At 60.8% G+C, this 20,949-nt stretch overlaps 1 protein-coding gene and 1 long non-coding RNA gene across 2 annotated transcripts in view; one reads left to right on the top strand and one right to left on the bottom strand.

Annotated features, from left to right (window-relative positions):
- The window catches only part of LOC131574511 (lysine-specific demethylase 6B-like), a gene marked incomplete at its 5' end in the record, with an annotated part of 28,157 nt that extends 7,505 nt beyond the window's left edge, over positions 1–20,652 (top strand). Inside the window, 10 exons of the mRNA XM_058828989.1 lie at positions 671–876; positions 6,246–6,310; positions 7,594–7,662; positions 9,672–9,820; positions 12,193–12,307; positions 13,682–13,869; positions 14,756–14,897; positions 16,546–16,672; positions 19,353–19,523; positions 20,572–20,652. Of these exons, the coding sequence (XP_058684972.1) occupies positions 671–876; positions 6,246–6,310; positions 7,594–7,662; positions 9,672–9,820; positions 12,193–12,307; positions 13,682–13,869; positions 14,756–14,897; positions 16,546–16,672; positions 19,353–19,523; positions 20,572–20,595 (1,256 nt within the window). The remainder of the gene's footprint in view (positions 1–670; positions 877–6,245; positions 6,311–7,593; positions 7,663–9,671; positions 9,821–12,192; positions 12,308–13,681; positions 13,870–14,755; positions 14,898–16,545; positions 16,673–19,352; positions 19,524–20,571) is intronic.
- LOC131574512 (uncharacterized) lies at positions 10,751–11,234 on the bottom strand. The gene is made up of 3 exons (XR_009276521.1): positions 11,116–11,234; positions 10,886–10,915; positions 10,751–10,813 (listed from the first exon to the last, which is right to left on the bottom strand). It is a non-coding gene; the product is annotated as an uncharacterized LOC131574512 (long non-coding RNA).
- Positions 20,653–20,949: the final 297 nt, after the last annotated feature.

Below are 20,949 nucleotides of genomic sequence, written 5' to 3'. Positions count from 1 at the left end.
CTGACCCCAAAATGACCCCAAAATGACCCCAAAATGACCCCAGACCCCCCCAAACCCCCAGATTTCCCCAGACCTGGGGCTGTTCAGCACCAAGACCCTGCTGGAGACCCCCTGTCCTTGTGTCCCCATTCCTGTCCCTGTGTCCCTGTGTGTCCCTGTCACCACCACACCCCTCGGGACCCCCCAAACCCCCCAAAACCCCCCCAAAATACCCCCAAACTGACCCCAAAACCCCCCAAACTGACCCCAAACCCCCCGATTTCCGCAGACCTGGGGCTGTTCAGCACCAAGACCCTGCTGGAGACTCCCTGTCTCTGTCACCTGTCCCCATCCCTGTCACCACTACACCCCAAATCCCCCAAACTGACCCCAAACCCCCCAAAACCCCTCAAAGTGACCCCAAACTGACCCCAAACCCCCCAAAACACCCCAAACTGACCCCAACCCCCCGTTTTCCCCAGACCTGGGGCTGTTCAGCACCAAGACCCCGCTGGAGACCCCCTGTCCTTGTGTGTTCCTGTCACCACCACACCCCTCGGGACCCCCCAAACTGACCCCAAACCCCCCAAAACACCCCCAAACTGACCCCAAACCCCCCAAAACACCCCCAAACTGACCCCAAACCCCCCAAAACCCCCCCAAAGTGACCCCAACACCCCGTTTTCCCCAGACCTGGGGCTGTTCAGCACCAAGACCCTGGTGGAGGCCAGCGGGGAACACGCCGTGGAGGTTCGCACGCAGGTGCAGCAACCCTCGGACCAGAACTGGGACCTGTCGGGGACGCGCCAGGTGTGGCCCTGCGAGAGCAGCCGCTCCCACACAACCATCGCCAAGTACGCCCAGTACCAGGCATCGTCCTTCCAGGAGTCCCTGCAGGTGAGGGACACCCTGGGGACACCTTGGGGACACCTTGGGGACACCTTGGGGACACGTTTGGGACACCCACAGGACATGGGGACACACAGGTGACACACAGGTGACACAGGTGACACACCCCAGGGACATCAGCCACACCCCCAGTACCAGGTGTGCTCCTTCCAGGAGTCCCTGCAGGTGAGGGACACCCTGGGGACACCTTGGGGACACCTTGGGGACACCCTGGGGACACCCTGGGGACACCTCAGGGACATGGGGACACCTTGGGGACACACAGGTGACACAGGGGACACACCAGGTGTGGCCCTGCGAGAGCAGCCGCTCGCACACCACCATCGCCAAGTACGCCCAGTACCAGGCATCGTCCTTCCAGGAGTCCCTGCAGGTGAGGGACACACAGGGGACACCTTGGGGACACCTTGGGGACACCTTGGGGACACCTCAGGGACATGGGGACACCTTGGGGACACCCAGGTGACACAGGGGACACATCAGGTGTGGCCCTGCGAGAGCAGCCGCTCGCACACCACCATCGCCAAGTACGCCCAGTACCAGGCATCGTCCTTCCAGGAGTCCCTGCAGGTGAGGGACACACGGGGGACACCTTGGGGACACCTTGGGGACACCTTGGGGACACCCACAGGACATGGGGACACCTTGGGGACACACCCCAGGGACATCAGCCACACCCCCAGTACCAGGCATCGTCCTTCCAGGAGTCCCTGCAGGTGAGGGACACACGGGGGACACCTTGGGGACACCTTGGGGACACCCACAGGACATGGGGACACACAGGTGACACACAGGTGACACACACCACGGACATCAGCCACACCCCCAGTACCAGGCATCGTCCTTCCAGGAGTCCCTGCAGGTGAGGGACACCTTGGGGACACCTTGGGGACACCCACAGGACATGGGGACACAGCTCAGGGACAGGGGACACACAGGTGACACACACCAGGGACAGGTGACACACCCCCAGTACCAGGTGTGCTCCTTCCAGGAGTCCCTGCAGGTGAGGGACACACGGGGGACGCCTTGGGGACACCTTGGGGACACCTTGGGGACACCTTGGGGACACGTTTGGGGACACCTCAGGGACATGGGGACACAGCTCAGGGACATCAGCCACACCCCCAGTGCCAGGTGTGCTCCTTCCAGGAGTCCCTGCAGGTGAGGGACACACAGGGGACACCTTGGGGACACCTTGGGGACACCCACAGGACATGGGGACACATGGGTGACACACAGGTGACACAGGGGACACACCAGGTGTGACCTCAGGGACACCCACAGGACATGGGGACACAAAGGTGACACACAGGTGACACAGGGGACACAGGTCAGGGACATCAGCCACACCCCCAGTACCAGGTGTGCTCCTTCCAGGAGTCCCTGCAGGTGAGGGACACCCTGGGGACACCTTGGGGACACCTTGGGGACACCTACAGGACATGGGGACACAGCTCAGGGACATGGGGACACACAGGTGACACAGCTCAGGGACAGGTGACACACCCCCAGTACCAGGTGTGCTCCTTCCAGGAGTCCCTGCAGGTGAGGGACACACAGGGGACACCCTGGGGACACCTTGGGGACACCTCAGGGACATGGGGACACCTTGGGGACGCACAGGTGACACAGGTCAGGGACATCAGCCACACCCCCAGTACCGGCTGTGCTCCTTCCAGGAGTCCCTGCAGGTGAGGGACACACGGGGGACACCTTGGGGACACCTTGGGGACACCTTGGGGACACCCACAGGACATGGGGACACCTTGGGGACACCCAGGTGACACAGGGGACACACCAGGTGTGGCCCTGCGAGAGCAGCCGCTCGCACACAACCATCGCCAGGTACAGCCAGTGCCAGGTGTGCTCCTTCCAGGAGTCCCTGCAGGTGAGGGACACACGGGGGACACCCTGGGGACACCTTGGGGACACCTTGGGGACAGCCACAGGACATGGGGACACACAGGTGACACCCGGGTGACACAGGGGACACACCCCAGGGACATCAGCCACACCCCCAGTACCAGGTGTGCTCCTTCCAGGAGTCCCTGCAGGTGAGGGGCACAGGGGGGACACCTTGGGGACACCTTGGGGACACCTTGGGGACACCTCAGGGACATGGGGACACCTTGGGGACACCTCAGGGACATGGGGACACCTTGGGGACACACAGGTGACACACACCAGGGACAGGTGACACACCCCCAGTACTGGGTGTGCTCCTTCCAGGAGTCCCTGCAGGTGAGGGACACACGGGGGACACCTTGGGGACACCTTGGGGACACCCAGAGGACATGGGGACACACAGGTGACACACACCAGGGACAGGTGACACACCCCCAGTGCCAGGTGTGCTCCTTCCAGGAGTCCCTGCAGGTGAGGGACACACGGGGGACACCTTGGGGACACCTTGGGGACACCTTGGGGACACCTTGGGGACACCCAGAGGACATGGGGACACCTTGGGGACACCCAGGTGACACAGGTGACACACCAGGTGTGACCTCAGGGACATCAGCCACACCCCCAGTACCAGGCATCGTCCTTCCAGGAGTCCCTGCAGGTGAGGGACACCCTGGGGACACCTTGGGGACACCTTGGGGACACCCACAGGACATGGGGACACCTTGGGGACACCCAGGTGACACAGGGGACACACCAGGTGTGGCCCTGCGAGAGCAGCCGCTCGCACACCACCATCGCCAGGTACAGCCAGTGCCAGGTGTGCTCCTTCCAGGAGTCCCTGCAGGTGAGGGACACCTTGGGGACACCTTGGGGACACCTTGGGGACACCCAGAGGACATGGGGACACACAGGTGACACACAGGTGACACAGGTGACACACCCCAGGGACAGGTGACACACCCCCAGTACCAGGTGTGCTCCTTCCAGGAGTCCCTGCAGGTGAGGGACACACGGGGGACACCTTGGGGACACCTTGGGGACACCTTGGGGACACCCAGAGGACATGGGGACACCTTGGGGACACACAGGTGACACAGGGGACACACCAGGTGTGACCTCAGGGACACCCACAGGACATGGGGACACCTTGGGGACACCTTGGGGACACAGGTGACACAGGTCAGGGACAGGTGACACACCCCCAGTACCAGGCATCGTCCTTCCAGGAGTCCCTGCAGGTGAGGGACACCTTGGGGACACCTTGGGGACACCTTGGGGACACCTCAGGGACATGGGGACACCTTGGGGACACCCAGGTGACACAGGGGACACACCAGGTGTGGCCCTGCGAGAGCAGCCGCTCGCACACCACCATCGCCAGGTACACACAGTGCCAGGTGTGCTCCTTCCAGGAGTCCCTGCAGGTGAGGGACACACGGGGGACACCTTGGGGACACCTTGGGGACACCTTGGGGACACCCTGGGGACACCTTGGGGACACCCTGGGGACACCTTGGGGACACCTTGGGGACAGACAGCTCAAGGGGAGTCGTGTCCTTCAGTGTCCCCAGGTGTCCCCAAAGTGTCCCCAAAGTGTCCCCAGATGTCCCCAGGTGTCCCCAGGTGTCCCCAGATGTCCCCAGGTGTCCCCAAATGTCACCAGAGTGTCCCCAAGTGTCCCCCAGCATCTGGAGGGGCTGAGGTGACACTGGAGGGGTTCAGGTGACATTTGGGGGGTTCAGGTGACATTTGGGGGTGTTCAGGTGACATTTGGGAGGGGTTCAGGTGACATTTGGGGTGTTCAGGTGACATTTGGGGGTGTTCAGGTGACATTTGGTGGGGTTCAGGTGACACTGGAGGGGTTCAGGTGACATTTGGTGGGGTTCAGGTGACATTTGGGGTGTTCAGGTGACATTTGGGGTGTTCAGGTGACATTTGGGGGGGTTCAGGTGACATTTGGGGTGTTCAGGTGACATTTGGGGGGGTTCAGGTGACACTGGGGGGGTTCAGGTGACATTTGGGGGGTTCAGGTGACATTTGGGGGGTTCAGGTGACATTTGGGGTGTTCAGGTGACATTTGGGAGGGTTCAGGTGACATTTGGGGGTGTTCAGGTGACATTTGGGGTGTTCAGGTGACATTTGGGGGGGTTCAGGTGACATTTGGGGTGTTCAGGTGACATTTGGGGGGGTTCAGGTGACATTTGGGGGGTTCAGGTGACATTTGGGGTGTTCAGGTGACATTTGGGGGGTTCAGGTGACATTTGGGGTGTTCAGGTGACATTTTGGGGGGTTCAGGTGACATTTGGGGGGGGTTCAGGTGACATTTGGGGGGGTTCAGGTGACATTTGGAGGGGTTCAGGTGACATTTGGGGTGTTCAGGTGACATTTGGGGGTGTTCAGGTGACATTTGGGGGGGTTCAGGTGACATTTGGGGGTGTTCAGGTGACACTGGAGGGGTTCAGGTGACATTTGGGGGGTTCAGGTGACATTTGGAGGGGTTCAGGTGACATTTGGGGGGTTCAGGTGACATTTGGGGGGGTTCAGGTGACATTTGGAGGGGTTCAGGTGACACTGGGGGTGTTCAGGTGACATTTGTGGGTGTTCAGGTGACATTTGGGGTGTTCAGGTGACATTTTGGGGGGTTCAGGTGACATTTGGGGGGGTTCAGGTGACATTTGGGGGTGTTCAGGTGACACTGGAGGGGTTCAGGTGACATTTGGGGTGTTCAGGTGACATTTGGGGGGGTTCAGGTGACATTTGGGGTGTTCAGGTGACATTTGGGGGTGTTCAGGTGACATTTGGGGGGGTTCAGGTGACATTTGGGGGGTTCAGGTGACATTTGGGGTGTTCAGGTGACATTTGGGGGTGTTCAGGTGACACTGGAGGGGTGTTCAGGTGACATTTGGGGGGTTCAGGTGACATTTGGGGTGTTCAGGTGACATTTGGGGGGTTCAGGTGACATTTGGGGTGTTCAGGTGACATTTGGGGGGGTTCAGGTGACATTTGGGGAGGTTCAGGTGACATTTGGGGGGGTTCAGGTGACATTTGGGGGTGTTCAGGTGACATTTGGGGTGTTCAGGTGACATTTGGGGGGTTCAGGTGACATTTGGGGGTGTTCAGGTGACATTTGGGGGTGTTCAGGTGACACTGGAGGGGTTCAGGTGACATTTGGGGGTGTTCAGGTGACATTTGGGAGGGTTCAGGTGACACTGGAGGGGTTCAGGTGACATTTGGGGGGGTTCAGGTGACATTTGGGGGGAGTTCAGGTGACATTTGGGGTGTTCAGGTGACATTTGGGGGGGTTCAGGTGACATTTGGGGGGGTTCAGGTGACATTTGGTGGGGTTCAGGTGACATTGGGGGTGTTCAGGTGACATTTGGGGGGGTTCAGGTGACATTTGGGGGGGTTCAGGTGACATTTGGGGTGTTCAGGTGACAATGTCCCCACAGGAGGACAAGGACAGCGAGGATGAGGAGGCCGAAGAGCCGGACAGCACCACCGAGACCCCGCCCAGGTGGGGACACCTGGGGACACCTGGGGGGATCTGGGGACACCTGGGGACACCCTGGGGACACCCTGGGGACACCTGGGGACACCCTGGGGACACCTGGGGACACCTGGGGGGATCTGGGGACACCCTGGGGGGATCTGGGGACACCTGGGGACACCTGGGACATCCTGGGGACACCCTGGGGACACCTTGGGGACACCCTGGGGGGATCTGGGGACACCTGGGGACACCCTGGGGACACCTGGGGACACCTGGGGTGACCTGGGGACACCCTGGGGACACCTGGGGACACCTGGGGACATCTGGGGACATCTGGGGACACCCTGGGGACACTCTGGGGGATCTGGGGACACCTGGGGACACCCTGGGGACACCTGGGGGGATCTGGGGACACCCTGGGGACACCCCCTCCCCAAAATGTCACCAGGAGGGTCCCCAAATGTCACTGGGGGGGGTCCCAATGTCCCCAAAATGTCACTGGGGGTCCCCAAAATGTCATTGGGGGGTCCCCGAATGTCACTGGGGGGGTCCCCAAAATGTCACTGGGGGGGTCCCAATGTCCCATGGGGGGGTCCCGGTGTCCTTTGGGGGGGTCTCGATGTCCCCAGGGGGGTCCCCAAGCCCTGGGGGGGGGGTCCCAGATGTCACTGGGGGGGGGTCCCAATGTCCTTTGGGGGGGTCCCGGTGTCCCCAGGGGGGTCCCCAAGCCCTGGGGGGGGGTCCCGGTGTCCCCAAATGTCCCCAATATGTCACTGGGGGGGGTCCCGGTGTCCTTTGGGGGGGTCTCGATGTCCCCTGGGGGTCCCCAAATGTCACTGGGGGGGTCCCAATGTCCCCAGGGGGGTCCCCAAACCCTGGGGGGCGGTCCCAGATGTCACTGGGGGGGTCTCGGTGTCCCCTGGGGGGTCCCAATGACCCCAAATGTCCCCAGAATGTCACTGGGGGGGTCCCAATGTCCTTTGGGGGGGTCCCAATGTCCCCTGGGGGTCCCAAATGTCACTGGGGGGGTCCCAATGTCCCCAAAATGTCACTGGGGGGGTCCCAATGTCCCCAAAATGTCACTGGGGGGGTCCCAATGTCCCCAAATGTCCCCAAAATGTCACTGGGGGGGTCCCGGTGTCCCCAGGGGGGTCCCCAAGCCCTGGGGGGGGGTCCCAGATGTCACTGGGGGGGTCCCAGTGTCCTTTGGGGGGGTCCCGGTGTCCCCAGGGGGGTCCCCAAACCCTGGGGGGGGTCCCGGTGTCCCCCCCTCCCCTCCCCCCCCCGTGACCCCGTGTCCCCCCCAGCCCCCCCGACCAGAAATCCCATCAGATCATCAAATTCGGGACCAACATCGACCTGTCGGACGCCAAGAGGTGACACCGGGGACACCTGGGGGGGTGGGGACACCTGGGGGGACATGGGGACACACCTGGGGACACCTGGGGACACCTGGGGGGGGGACACCTGGGGACACACCTGGGGACAGCTGGGGACACACCTGGGGGGGTGGGGACACCTGGGGGGACATGGGGACACCTGGGGACACCTGGGGACACCTGGGGGGGTGGGGACACCTGGGGGGACACCTGGGGACACACCTGGGGACACCTGGGGGGACATGGGGACACCTGGGGACACCTGGGGACACCTGGGGACACCTGGGGGGGTGGGGACACCTGGGGGGACACCTGGGGACACCTGGGGGGACACACCTGGGGGGGTGGGGACACCTGGGGGGACACCTGGGGACACACCTGGGGACACCTGGGGGGGTGGGGACACACCTGGGGGGACATGGGGACACCTGGGGGACACCTGGGGGGACATGGGGACACCTGGGGGGACACCTGGGGGACATCTGGGACACCTGGGGGGACATGGGGGGGTGGGGACACAGCTGGGGACACCTGGGGGACACTGGGGGTGGGGGTGGGGACACCAGGTGACATTTGGGGGTTCAGGGTCACTCTCAGGTGACACTGGGGGGGTTCAGGTGACACCCCCAGGTGACATTTGGGGGTTCAGGGTCACTCAGGTGACACTGGGGGTGTTGAGGGTCACGTGAGGTGACACTGGGGTTTCAGGTGACACCCCCAGGTGACATTTGAGGGTTCAGGGTCACTCTCGGGTGACACTGGGGGGTTCAGGTGACACCCCCAGGTGAAACTGGGGGTGTTGAGGGTCACTCAGGTGACATTTGGGGGTTCAGGGTCACTGTGAGGTGACATTTTGGGGTTCAGGGTCACTCAGGTGACATTTGGGGGTTCAGGGTCACTCTCAGGTGACACCGGGGGTTCAGGTGACACCCCCAGGTGACATTTGGGGGTTCAGGGTCACTGTGAGGTGACACTGGGGGGTTCAGGTGACGCCCCCAGGTGACATTTGGGGGTTCAGGGTCACTCTCGGGTGACACTGGGGGGGTTCAGGTGACACCCCCAGGTGACATTTGAGGGTTCAGGGTCACTCAGGTGACATTTGGGGGTTCAGGGTCACTCTCAGGTGACACCGGGGGTTCAGGTGACGCCCCCAGGTGACATTTGAGGGTTCAGGGTCACTCTCGGGTGACACTGGGGGGTTCAGGTGACGCCCCCAGGTGACATTTGGGGGTTCAGGGTCACTGTGAGGTGACACTGGAGGGTTCAGGTGACACCCCCAGGTGACATTTGGGGGTTCAGGGTCACTCTCAGGTGACACTGGGGGGTTCAGGTGACGCCCCCAGGTGACATTTGGGGGTTCAGGGTCACTCCCAGGTGACACAGGGGGTTCAGGTGACGCCCCCAGGTGACATTTGGGGGTTCAGGGTCACTCTCAGGTGACACTGGGGTTTCAGGTGACGCCCCCAGGTGACATTTGGGGGTTCAGGGTCACTCAGGTGACACTGGGGGTTCAGGTGACACCCCCAGGTGACATTTGGGGGTTCAGGGTCACCGTGAGGTGACATTTGAGGGTTCAGGGTCACTCTCAGGTGACACTGGGGGGTTCAGGTGACACCCCCAGGTGACATCTGGGGGTTCAGGGTCACTCCCAGGTGACACTGGGGGTTCAGGTGACGCCCCCAGGTGACATTTGGGGGTTCAGGGTCACTGTGAGGTGACATTTGGGTGTTCAGGGTCACTCTCGGGTGACATTTGAGGGTTCAGTGTCACTGTGAGGTGACACTGGGGTTTCAGGTGACACCCCCAGGTGACATTTGAGGGTTCAGGGTCACTCTTGGGTGACACTGGGGGTTCAGGTGACACCCCCAGGTGACATTTGGGTGTTCAGGGTCACTCTCAGGTGACACTGGGGGGTTCAGGGTCACTCTCGGGTGACACTGGGGGGGTTCAGGTGACGCCCCCAGCTTGGCTCCGCCCCCTCAGGTGACGTGGGCGTGGCCCCGCAGGTGGAAGCCGCAGCTGCAGGAGCTGCTGAAGCTGCCGGCGTTCATGAGGGTCTCGTCCACGGGGAACATGCTGAGCCACGTGGGGCACACCATCCTGGGCATGAACACCGTGCAGCTCTACATGAAGGTGCCAGGCAGCCGCACACCTGGTGAGTACACCTGGACACACCTGGGTAACACCTGAGTACAGCTGAGTACACCTGGACACACCTGGGGTACACCTGCACACACCTGAGCCACGTGGGGCACACCATCCTGGGCATGAACACCGTGCAGCTCTACATGAAGGTGCCAGGCAGCCGCACACCTGGTGAGTACACCTGGACACACCTGGGGTACACCTGGACACACCTGGGGTACACCTGGACACACCTGGGGTACACCTGGACACACCTGGGGTACACCTGCACACACCTGAGTAACACCTGAGTACAGCTGAACACACCTGGGATAGAGCTGGGTACACCTGGGATAGAGCTGGGTACAGCTGGGGTACACCTGGACACACCTGGGGTACAGCTGGGTACACCTGGACACACCTGGGGTACACCTGGACACACCTGGGGTACACCTGAGCCACGTGGGGCACACCATCCTGGGCATGAACACCGTGCAGCTCTACATGAAGGTGCCAGGGAGCCGCACACCTGGTGAGTACACCTGGATACACCTGAGTAACACCTGAGTACAGCTGAACACACCTGGGATAGAGCTGGGTACACCTGGGATAGAGCTGGGTACAGCTGGGGTACACCTGGACACACCTGGGGTACACCTGAGTACACCTGGGGTACACCTGGACACACCTGGGGTACACCTGAGTACAGCTGAACACACCTGGGGTACACCTGAGTACAGCTGAACACACCTGGGGTACACCTGCACACACCTGAGCCACGTGGGGCACACCATCCTGGGCATGAACACCGTGCAGCTCTACATGAAGGTGCCAGGGAGCCGCACACCTGGTGAGTACACCTGGACACACCTGGGTACACCTGGACACACCTGGGATAGAGCTGGGTACACCTGGACACACCTGAGTACACCTGAGTACAGCTGAACACACCTGGGGTACACCTGGACACACCTGGGGTACACCTGGACACACCTGAGTAACACCTGGGTACACCTGGACACACCTGAGTACACCTGGGGTACACCTGGACACACCTGGGGTACACCTGGACACACCTGGGTACACCTGAGTACACCTGAACACACCTGAGTACACCTGGACACACCTGGTGAGTACACCTGGGTACACCTGAACACACCTGGACACACCTGGGGTACACCTGAGTACATCTGAGTATACCTGAACACACCTGGACACACCTGGACACACCTGGTGAGTACACCTGGACACACCTGGGGTACACCTGAGTACACCTGGACACACCTGGACACACCTGGATACACCTGGGATACACCTGGGGTACACCTGGACACACCTGGGATACACCTGGGGACATCTGGGGACAGAGGAGAGGTGACACAAGGTGACAGGTAACAGGTGACAGGTGTCAGCAGGTGACACGGGGTGAAAGCAGGTGACACCAGGTGGTGCCAGGTGACAGGAGCAGGTGACACCAGGTGACAGGTGACATCAGGTGACAGGAGGAGCCACCATCAGGTGACACCAGGTGACAGCAGCAGGTGACAGGTGACACCACCAGGTGCCAGGTGACACCACCAGGTGACAGCGGGTGACAGGTGACACAAGCAGGTGACAGGTGCCATGACAAGGTGCCAGGTGACACCACCAGGTGACAGGTGACACCACCAGGTGACAGGTGACATCAGGTGACACAAGCAGGTGCCAGGTGACATCACCAGGTGCCACCAGGTGACGGGTGCCATCACCAGGTGACAGGTGCCATCAGGTGACAGGTGACAGGTGCCATCACCAGGTGACAGGTGACATCACCAGGTGCCATCAGGTGCCAGGTGCCATCACCAGGTGACAGGAACAGGTGACACCAGGTGACACAAGCAGGTGACAGGTGCCATCAGGTGACAGGTGCCAGGTGCCACAGCAGGTGCCAGGCGCCACAGCAGGTGCCAGGTGCCACAGCAGGTGCCAGGAGCAGGTGACACAGCAGGTGACAGGTGACACAGCAGGTGACAGGTGACACACCAGGTGCCACAGCAGGTGCCAGGTGCCATCAGGTGACAGGTGACAGGTGCCACAGCAGGTGCCACAGCAGGTGCCAGGTGCCATCAGGTGACAGGTGACAGGTGCCACAGCAGGTGCCAGGTGCCATCAGGTGACAGGTGACAGGTGCCACAGCAGGTGCCAGGTGCCATCAGGTGCCATCACCAGGTGCCATCAGCAGGTGCCATCAGCAGGTGACAGGTGACACCAGGTGACAGGTGCCATCACCAGGTGCCATCCCCAGGTGCCATCAGCAGGTGACAGGTGACACCAGGTGCCAGGTGCCATCACCAGGTGCCATGAGCAGGTGCCCCCAGGTGACGCTGTTGTTGTTGTTGCTGTTGTTGCTGTCGCCCCCCGCAGGTCACCAGGAGAACAACAACTTCTGCTCGGTGAACATCAACATCGGCCCCGGCGACTGCGAGTGGTTCGCGGTGCACGAGCACTACTGGGAGACCATCTCCGCCTTCTGCGACAGGTGGGCGTGGCCTGCATAAAAAGGGGCGTGGCTTGTGGGAAAGGGGGCGGAGCTTGCAGAGAATGGGCGTGGTTTGCATAAAATGGGGTGGGGTTTGCATAAAGAGGCACTTGGGGCTGAGCACTGCTGGGAAACCATCTCCGCCTTCTGCGACAGGTGGGCGTGGCCTGCGGGAAAGGGGCGTGGTCTGCATAAAAGGGGCGTGGTCTGTGAATAGGGGGCGGGGCTTGCAGAGAATGGGCGGGGTTTGCATAAAATGGGGTGGGGTTTGCATAAAAGGGGGCGGGGTTTACATAAATGGGGTGGGGTTTGCATAAAGAGGCACTTGGGGCTGAGCACTACTGGGAAATCATCTCCGCCTTCTGTGACAGGTGGGCGTGGCCTGCATAAAAGGGGCGGGGCTTGCATAAGGGGGCGTGGTCTGCATAAAAGGGGCGTGGCCACCCAAAAGGCGTGTCTTCAGTGGGCGTGGCCACTCAAAAGGGGCGTGTCTGAGCACTGTGGTTGGCTACACAAAAGGGGCGTGGCCACAGTGGGTGTGGCCACACGATGGGGGGGTGGCCACCCAAAAGGGGTGTGTTTATGCACATTGTGATTGGCTATGCAAAAGGGGGCGTGGCCACACAAAAGGGGGCGTGGTCACCCAAAAGCGGGGCATGGCCACCTCCCAAAAAGGGGTGTGTCCACAGTGGGCGTGACCACCCAAAAAGGGGGCGTGGCCACCCAAAAGCGGGGCATGGCCACCTCCCAAAAAAGGGCGTGTCCACCCCAAAACGGGCGTGTCCACAGTGGGTGTGGCCACCCGAGAAGGGGCGTGGCCACACAAAGTGGGCGTGACCACAGTGGGGGTGGCCACACAAAAAAGGGGGCGTGGCCACACAAAAAGGGGGCGTGGCCACACTAAAGTGGGCAAGTCCACAGTGGGGGTGGCCACATAAAAAAGGGGGCGTGTCCACAGTGGGTGTGGCCACCCTAAAAAGGGGCGTGGCCACACTGAAGTGGGCAAGTCCACGGTGTGTGTGGGCACACAAAAGGGGGCGTGGCCACCCCAAAGGGGGCATGTCATCAGTGGGTGTGGCCATACAAAAAGGGGGCGTGGCCACCCGAAAAGGGGCGTGGCCACACCAAAGTGGGCGGGTCCGCAGTGGGTGTGGCCACCCGAAAAGGGGGCGTGGCCACACTAAAGTGGGCAAGTCCACAGTGTGTGTGGCCACAAAAGGGGGCGTGTCCACCCCAAAAAAGGGGGCGTGTCCACCCCCAAAAAAGGGGCGTGTCCAACCCCTTCCTTTTCCCCACCGGCGGGGAGGAACTTTCAGGCGGGGCGTGTCCCGTTGCCGGTGGGCGGGGCCGCCGCTGACCACGCCCCCGGCGCAGGCACGGCGTGGACTACCTGACGGGCTCGTGGTGGCCCATCCTGGAGGACCTGTACCGCTCCAACATCCCGGTGTACCGGTTCGTGCAGCGCCCCGGCGACCTGGTGTGGATCAACGCCGGCACCGTGCACTGGGTACAGGCGACGGGCTGGTGCAACAACATCGCCTGGAACGTGGGGCCGCTCACAGGTGAGGGGACATTGGGGACACTGAGGGGACACTGGGGACATTGGGGACATTGGGGACATTGGGGGGATTGGGGACATTGGGGACATTGGGGACATTGGGGACATCCAGGGGATTGGGGACATTGGGGGGATTGGGGACATCACTGGGTACAGGCGACGGGCTGGTGCAACAACATCGCCTGGAACGTGGGGCCACTCACAGGTGAGGGGACAGTGGGGACACTGAGGGGACATTGGGGACATTGGGGACATTGGGGACATTGGGGACATTGGGGACATTGGGGACATCCAGGGGATTGGGGATGTTGGGGACATTGGGGACATTGGGGACATTGGGGACATCACTGGGTACAGGCGACGGGCTGGTGCAACAACATCGCCTGGAACGTGGGGCCGCTCACAGGTGAGGGGACGTTGGGGACACTGAGGGGACATTGGGGACACTGAGGGGACATTGGGGATATTGGGGACATTGGGGACACTGAGGGGACATTGGGGACACTGAGGGGACATTGGGGGGATTGGGGACATTGGGGACATTGGGGACATTGGGGACATCCAGGGGATTGGGGACATTGGGGACATTGAGGGGACATTGGGGACCACAAGGACAACACGTCAGTGCCACCACAGAGGGTCCCAGGGGTGGTCAGGGCTCCTGGGGGGATTCCAGGACCACGATGTCCCCAATGTCCCCAATGTCCCCAATGTCCCCAATGTCCCCCCAATGTCCCCAATGTCCCCAATCCCCCCAATCCCCCCAATGTCCCCAATGTCCCCCAATGTCCCCAATGTCCCCAATGTCCCCAATCCCCCCAATGTCCCCAATCCCCCCAATGTCCCCAAATGTCCCCAGTGTCCCCTCAATGTCCCCATGCTGTCCCCAGCCTATCAGTACCAGCTGGCTCTGGAGCGTTATGAGTGGAACGAGGTGAAGAACGTCAAGTCCATCGTGCCCATGATCCACGTCTCCTGGAACGTGGCCAGGACCGTCAAGATCAGCGACCCCGACCTGTACAAGATGATCAAGTGAGTGTGGGGACACCTGGGGACACCTGGGGACACCTGGGGGGACATGGGGGGACATGGGGACACACCTGGGACACACCTGGGGACAGCTGGGGACAGCTGGGGACAGCTGGGGGGACATGGGGGGACATGGGGGGACCTGGGGACACACCTGGGGGGATATGGGGACACACCTGGGGACATGGGGACACCTGGGGACACCTGGGGGGGACATGGGGGGACATGGGAACACCTGGGGACAGCTGTGACACACCTGGGGACACCTGGGGACACCTGAGACACACCTGGGGACAGCTGGGGACACCTGGGGGGACATGGGGACAGCTGGGGACACCTGGGGACATCTGGGGACACCTCTGGGGACACCTGGGGACACCTGGGGACACCTGGGGACACCTGGGGACACCTGGGGACACACCTGGGGACAGCTGGGGGGACATGGGGACACCTCTGGGGACACCTGGGGACACCGGGTGGGACATGGGGGGACATGGGGACACCTGGGGACAGCTGGGGACACCTGGGGGGACATGGGGACACACCTGGGGACACCTGGGGACACCTCTGGGGACAGCTGGGGACACCTGGGCACAGCTGAGACACACCTGGGGACAGCTGTGGAAGGAGTGACATGGACAGGGACAGGCACAGGTGTCACCAGGTGTCCCTGGGTGTGCCCTGATGTCCTCAGGTGTCCCCCAGGTGTGTCCCCAGGTGTATCCCCAGGTGTGTGACAGGTGTGTGACAGGTGTGTCACAGCTGTCCCCAGGTGTGACAGGTGTGTCCCCAGGTGTGACAGGTGTGTCCCCAGGTGTGTGACAGGTGTATCCCCAGGTGTGTCAGGTGTGTCACAGCTGTCCCCAGGTGTATCCCCAGGTGTGTCAGGTGTGTCACAGCTGTCCCCAGGTGTATCCCCAGGTGTGTGACAGGTGTGTCCCCAGGTGTGTCAGGTGTATCCCCAGCTGTCCCCAGGTGTATCACAGCTGTCCCCAGGTGTGACAGGTGTATCCCCAGGTGTGACAGGTGTATCCCCAGGTGTGACAGGTGTATCCCCAGCTGTCCCCAGGTGTGTCAGGTGTGTCCCCAGGTGTGACAGTTGTGTCCCCAGGTGTGTCAGGTGTATCCCCAGCTGTCCCCAGGTGTGTGACAGGTGTGTCCCTAGGTGTCACAGTTGTGTCCCCAGGTGTGTCAGGTGTGTCCCCAGGTATCCCCAGGTGTATCCCCAGGTGTGACAGGTGTGTCACAGCTGTCCCCAGGTGTGACAGGTGTGTCCCCAGGTGTGACAGGTGTGTCCCCAGGTGTGTGACAGGTGTATCCCCAGGTGTGTCAGGTGTGTCACAGCTGTCCCCAGGTGTATCCCCAGGTGTGTCAGGTGTGTCACAGCTGTCCCCAGGTGTATCCCCAGGTGTGACAGGTGTGTCCCCAGCTGTGACAGGTGTGTGACAGGCGTGTCCCCAGGTGTGACAGGTGTGTCCCTAGGTATCCCCAGGTGTGACAGGTGACAGGTGTGTCCCCAGGTGTGTGACAGGTGTGTCCCCAGCTGTGACAGGTGTGTGACAGGTGTGTCCCCAGGTATCCCCAGGTGTGACAGGTGTATCTCCAGCTGTCCCCAGCTGTCCCCAGGTGTGTGACAGGTGTGTCCCCGCAGGTACTGCCTGTTGCAGTCCATCAAGCACTGCCAGGTACAACGCGAGAGTTTGCTGCGCGCGGGGAAGAAAATCGCCTACCAGGGCCGGGTGAAGGACGAGCCGGCGTATTACTGTAACGAGTGTGACGTGAGTGTCATTGTCACCCTGTCACCGTGTCACTGTCACCCTGTCACCCTGTCACCCTGTCACTGTCACCGTGTCACCCTGTCACTGTATTACTGTAACGAGTGTGATGTGAGTGTCATTGTCACCGTGTCATATTGTCACTGTCACCCTGTCACTGTATTACTGTAACGAGTGTGATGTGAGTGTCACTGTCACCGTGTCACATTGTCACTGTCACCCTGTCACTGTCACCGTGTCACTGTGTCACTGTGTCACTGTCACCCTGTCATTGTCACCCTGTCACTGTATTACTGTAACGAGTGTGACGTGTCACCGTCACCGTGTCACTGTCACCCTGTCACTGTGTCACCCTGTCACTGTGTCACTGTGTCACTGTCACCCTGTCACTGTCACTGTATTACTGTAACGAGTGTGACGTGAGTGTCATTGTCACTGTCATTGTCACCGTGTCATTGTCACCCTGTCACCCTGTCACTGTGTCACCGTGTCATTGTCACTGTATTACTGTAACGAGTGTGACGTGTCACTGTCACCGTGTCATTGTCACCGTGTCATTGTCACCCTGTCACCCTGTCACTGTCACTGTATTACTGTAACGAGTGTGACGTGTCATTGTCACTGTCACCGTGTCACCCTGTCACTGTACTACTGTAACGAGTGTGATGTGAGTGTCATTGTCACTGTGTCACTGTCACTGTATTACTGTAACGAGTGTGACGTGAGTGTCACCGTCACCGTGTCACTGTCACCGTGTCACCCTGTCACTGTCACCCTGTCACTGTCACCGTGTCACTGTGTCATTGTCACCCTGTCACTGTATTACTGTAACGAGTGTGACGTGTCATTGTCACTGTCACCGTGTCACCCTGTCACTGTACTACTGTAACGAGTGTGATGTGAGTGTCATTGTCACCGTGTCACTGTATTACTGTAACGAGTGTGATGTGAGTGTCACCGTCACCCTGTCACCCTGTCACCCTGTCACCGTGTCACCGTCACCCTGTCACTGTCACCGTGTCACTGTGTCACTGTCACTGTGTCACCCTGTCATTGTCACCCTGTCACAGTCACTGTATTACTGTAACAAGTGTGATGTGAGTGTCACCCTGTCACTGTCACCGTGTCACCCTGTCACTGTCACCCTGTCACTGTGTCATTGTCACCCTGTCACTGTATTACTGTAACGAGTGTGACGTGTCACCCTGTCACCCTGTCACCCTGTCACTGTGTCATTGTCACCCTGTCACTGTCACTGTATTACTGTAACGAGTGTGATATGAGTGTCACCGTCACCGTGTCACTGTCACCCTGTCACCCTGTCACTGTCACCGTGTCACTGTACTACTGTAACGAGTGTGACGTGTCATTGTCACTGTCACCGTGTCACCGTGTCATTGTCACCTTGTCACTGTCACCCTGTCATTGTCACCCTGTCAGTGTCACCCTGTCACTGTAACTGTATTACTGTAACGAGTGTGATGTGAGTGTCACTGTCACCCTGTCACTGTCACTGTCACCCTGACACCCTGTCACTGTCACCCTGTCACTGTCACCCTGTCACTGTCACTGTATTACTGTAACGAGTGTGATGTGTCACTGTGTGTCACCCTGTCACTGTCACCCTGTCACCCTGTCACTGTCACCCTGTCATTGTCACTGTATTACTGTAACGAGTGTGACGTGTCACCGTGTCACTGTCACCCTGTCACTGTGTCATTGTCACCCTGACATTGTCACCCTGTCACTGTATTACTGTAACGTGATGTGTCACCGTGTGTCACCCTGTCACCCTGTCACTGTCACTGTATTACTGTAACGAGTGTGACGTGAGTGTCATTGTCACCCTGTCACATTGTCACTGTCACCCTGTCACTGTCATCCTGTCACTGTATTACTGTAACGAGTGTGATGTGTCACTGTCACTGTCACCGTGTCACTGTCACTGTATTACTGTAACGAGTGTGACGTGTCACCGTCACCGTGTCACCCTGTCACATTGTCACCCTGTCACCCTGTCACTGTCACCCTCACTGTCACTGTACTACTGTAACGAGTGTGACGTGTCACTGTCACCCTGTCACCCTATCACCGTACTACTGTAACGAGTGTGACGTGTCACCCTGTCACATTGTCACTGTCACCCTGTCACTATCACTGTGTCACTGTCACCGTGCCACTGTCACCGTGTCACTGTCCACTGCCCGCTGCCCCTGCCATGACCTCTGACCCCCCCAACTGACCCCACCTGTCACCCCCTGGTACAGGTGGAGGTGTTCAACATCAGGTTTGTGACGAGTGACACAGGCGAACACAACACCTGACCCTGACCCTGACCCCTGTCTGACACCTGACCCCTGACTGACCCCTGACCCTGTGTCTGACACCTGTCCCCCCTGTCCAGGTGGAGGTGTTCAACATCCTGTTTGTGACGAGCGACACAGGCGGCCGCAACACCTGACCCTGACCCCTGTCTGACCCCTGACCCCTGTCTGACTGACCCCTGTCTGACTGACCCCTGACTGACCCCTGACCCTGTGTCTGACTGACCCCTGACCTGTTTCCTGTCCAGGTGGAGGTGTTCAACATCCTGTTTGTGACGAGTGACACAGGCAGCCGCAACACCTGACCCTGACCCCTGTCTGACCCCTGACCCTGTGTCTGTCACCTGTTTCCTGTCCAGGTGGAGGTGTTCAACATCCTGTTTGTGACGAGTGACACAGGCGGCCGCAACACCTACCTGGTGCACTGCGAGGGGTGTGCGCGGCGCCGCGGGGGCGGCCTGGCCGGGGTTGTTGTCCTGGAGCAGTACAAGACCGAGGAGCTGATGCAGATCTACGATGGTTTCACCTTGGTGAGAACAGCCGGACACACCTGGGGGGGGTGGGGACACCTGGGGACACCTGGGGGGGGTGGGGACACACCTGGGGACACCTCTGGGGACACCTGGGGACACCTGGGGACACCTGGGGGGGCTGGGGACACCTGGGGACACCTGGGGGTACCTGGGGACACCTGGACACACCTGGGGACACCTGGGGACACCTGGGGACATCTGGGGGCACCTTGGGACACCTGGGGACACCTGGGGGGGCTGGGGACACACCTGGGGACACCTGGGGACACCTGGGGGGTCATGGGGACACACCTGGAACACCTGGGGGGGGTGGGGACACACCTGGGGACACCTGGGGGTACCTGGGGACACCTGGGGACACCTGGGGTACCTGAGGACACCTGGACACAACCGGGGACGCACCTGGGGACACTTTGGGGGGACATGGGGACACCTCAGGACATCCTGGGGACACCTGGGGACACACCCTGGACACACCTGGGACACCTGGCGGACCTGGGGGGTCATGGGGACACCTGGGGACACCTGGGGGGGCTGGGGACACACCTGGGGGCACTTTGGGACACCTCTGGGGACACCCGGGGACATCTGGGGGGTCATGGGGACACACCTGGGGACACCTGGACACACCTGGGGGTACCTGGGGACAGCTGGGGACAGGTGGGGACACCTGGGGACACCTCTGGGGACACCAAAACCTCACCTGGGGACACCTGGGACAAGTTTGGGGTACCTTGGGACACACCTGGACACACCTGGGGACACTTTGGGGACATTTGGGGACACCTGGACACACCTGGGGACACCAAAACCTCACCCGGGGAAACTTTGGGACACCTGGGGGACACCTGGGGGGGACATAGGGGGGGTGGGGACACCTGGGGACATTTGGGCACATTTGGGGACACCCGGACCCCCCTTCCCGGTGTCCCCAAGGTGGGGGAGGGGCGGGGTCATGCTTTACTGACCCCTCCCCCCCCTCATTTCCCCTCCCCCCCCTCATTTCCCCTCCCCCCCCTCATTTCCCCTCCCCCCTCTTTTCCAGGTGACGCCACCGACCCCCAGATGAGCCCCTCCCCCTCCCCCTCCCCCCTCAGGGGACAGCGCGGTGGGGGAGGGGACGGGGGGTGGGGGGGAGGGGACATCGGCTCCTCCCCGCCCCTCCCCCACCCTCCCCTCCCCCACCCCCCCCCCCCCCCCCCCAAAAAAAACACTTTTTATTTATTCCCGGAGAATTCGCCCCAAAAAAAAAATCCCCAAAAAAATTTAAAAAAAAAATTTTTCCTCGGATGGGGCCGCCCCTCCCCCCACCCCGGGGGGGGGGGGGAGGGGGAGGGGATTTTTGGGTGGAAAAATCCCGATTTTATACAAAAAAATTTCCGATTTTTAGCGATTTTTCAGAGCCCCTCCCCCCACGCTGAGG

This window comes from Poecile atricapillus, unplaced genomic scaffold (genome assembly GCF_030490865.1).
Source record: "Poecile atricapillus isolate bPoeAtr1 unplaced genomic scaffold, bPoeAtr1.hap1 scaffold_366, whole genome shotgun sequence".
Classification (NCBI taxonomy): Eukaryota; Metazoa; Chordata; class Aves; order Passeriformes; family Paridae; genus Poecile; species Poecile atricapillus.
This window is presented reverse-complemented; position numbering and strand designations above follow the sequence as displayed.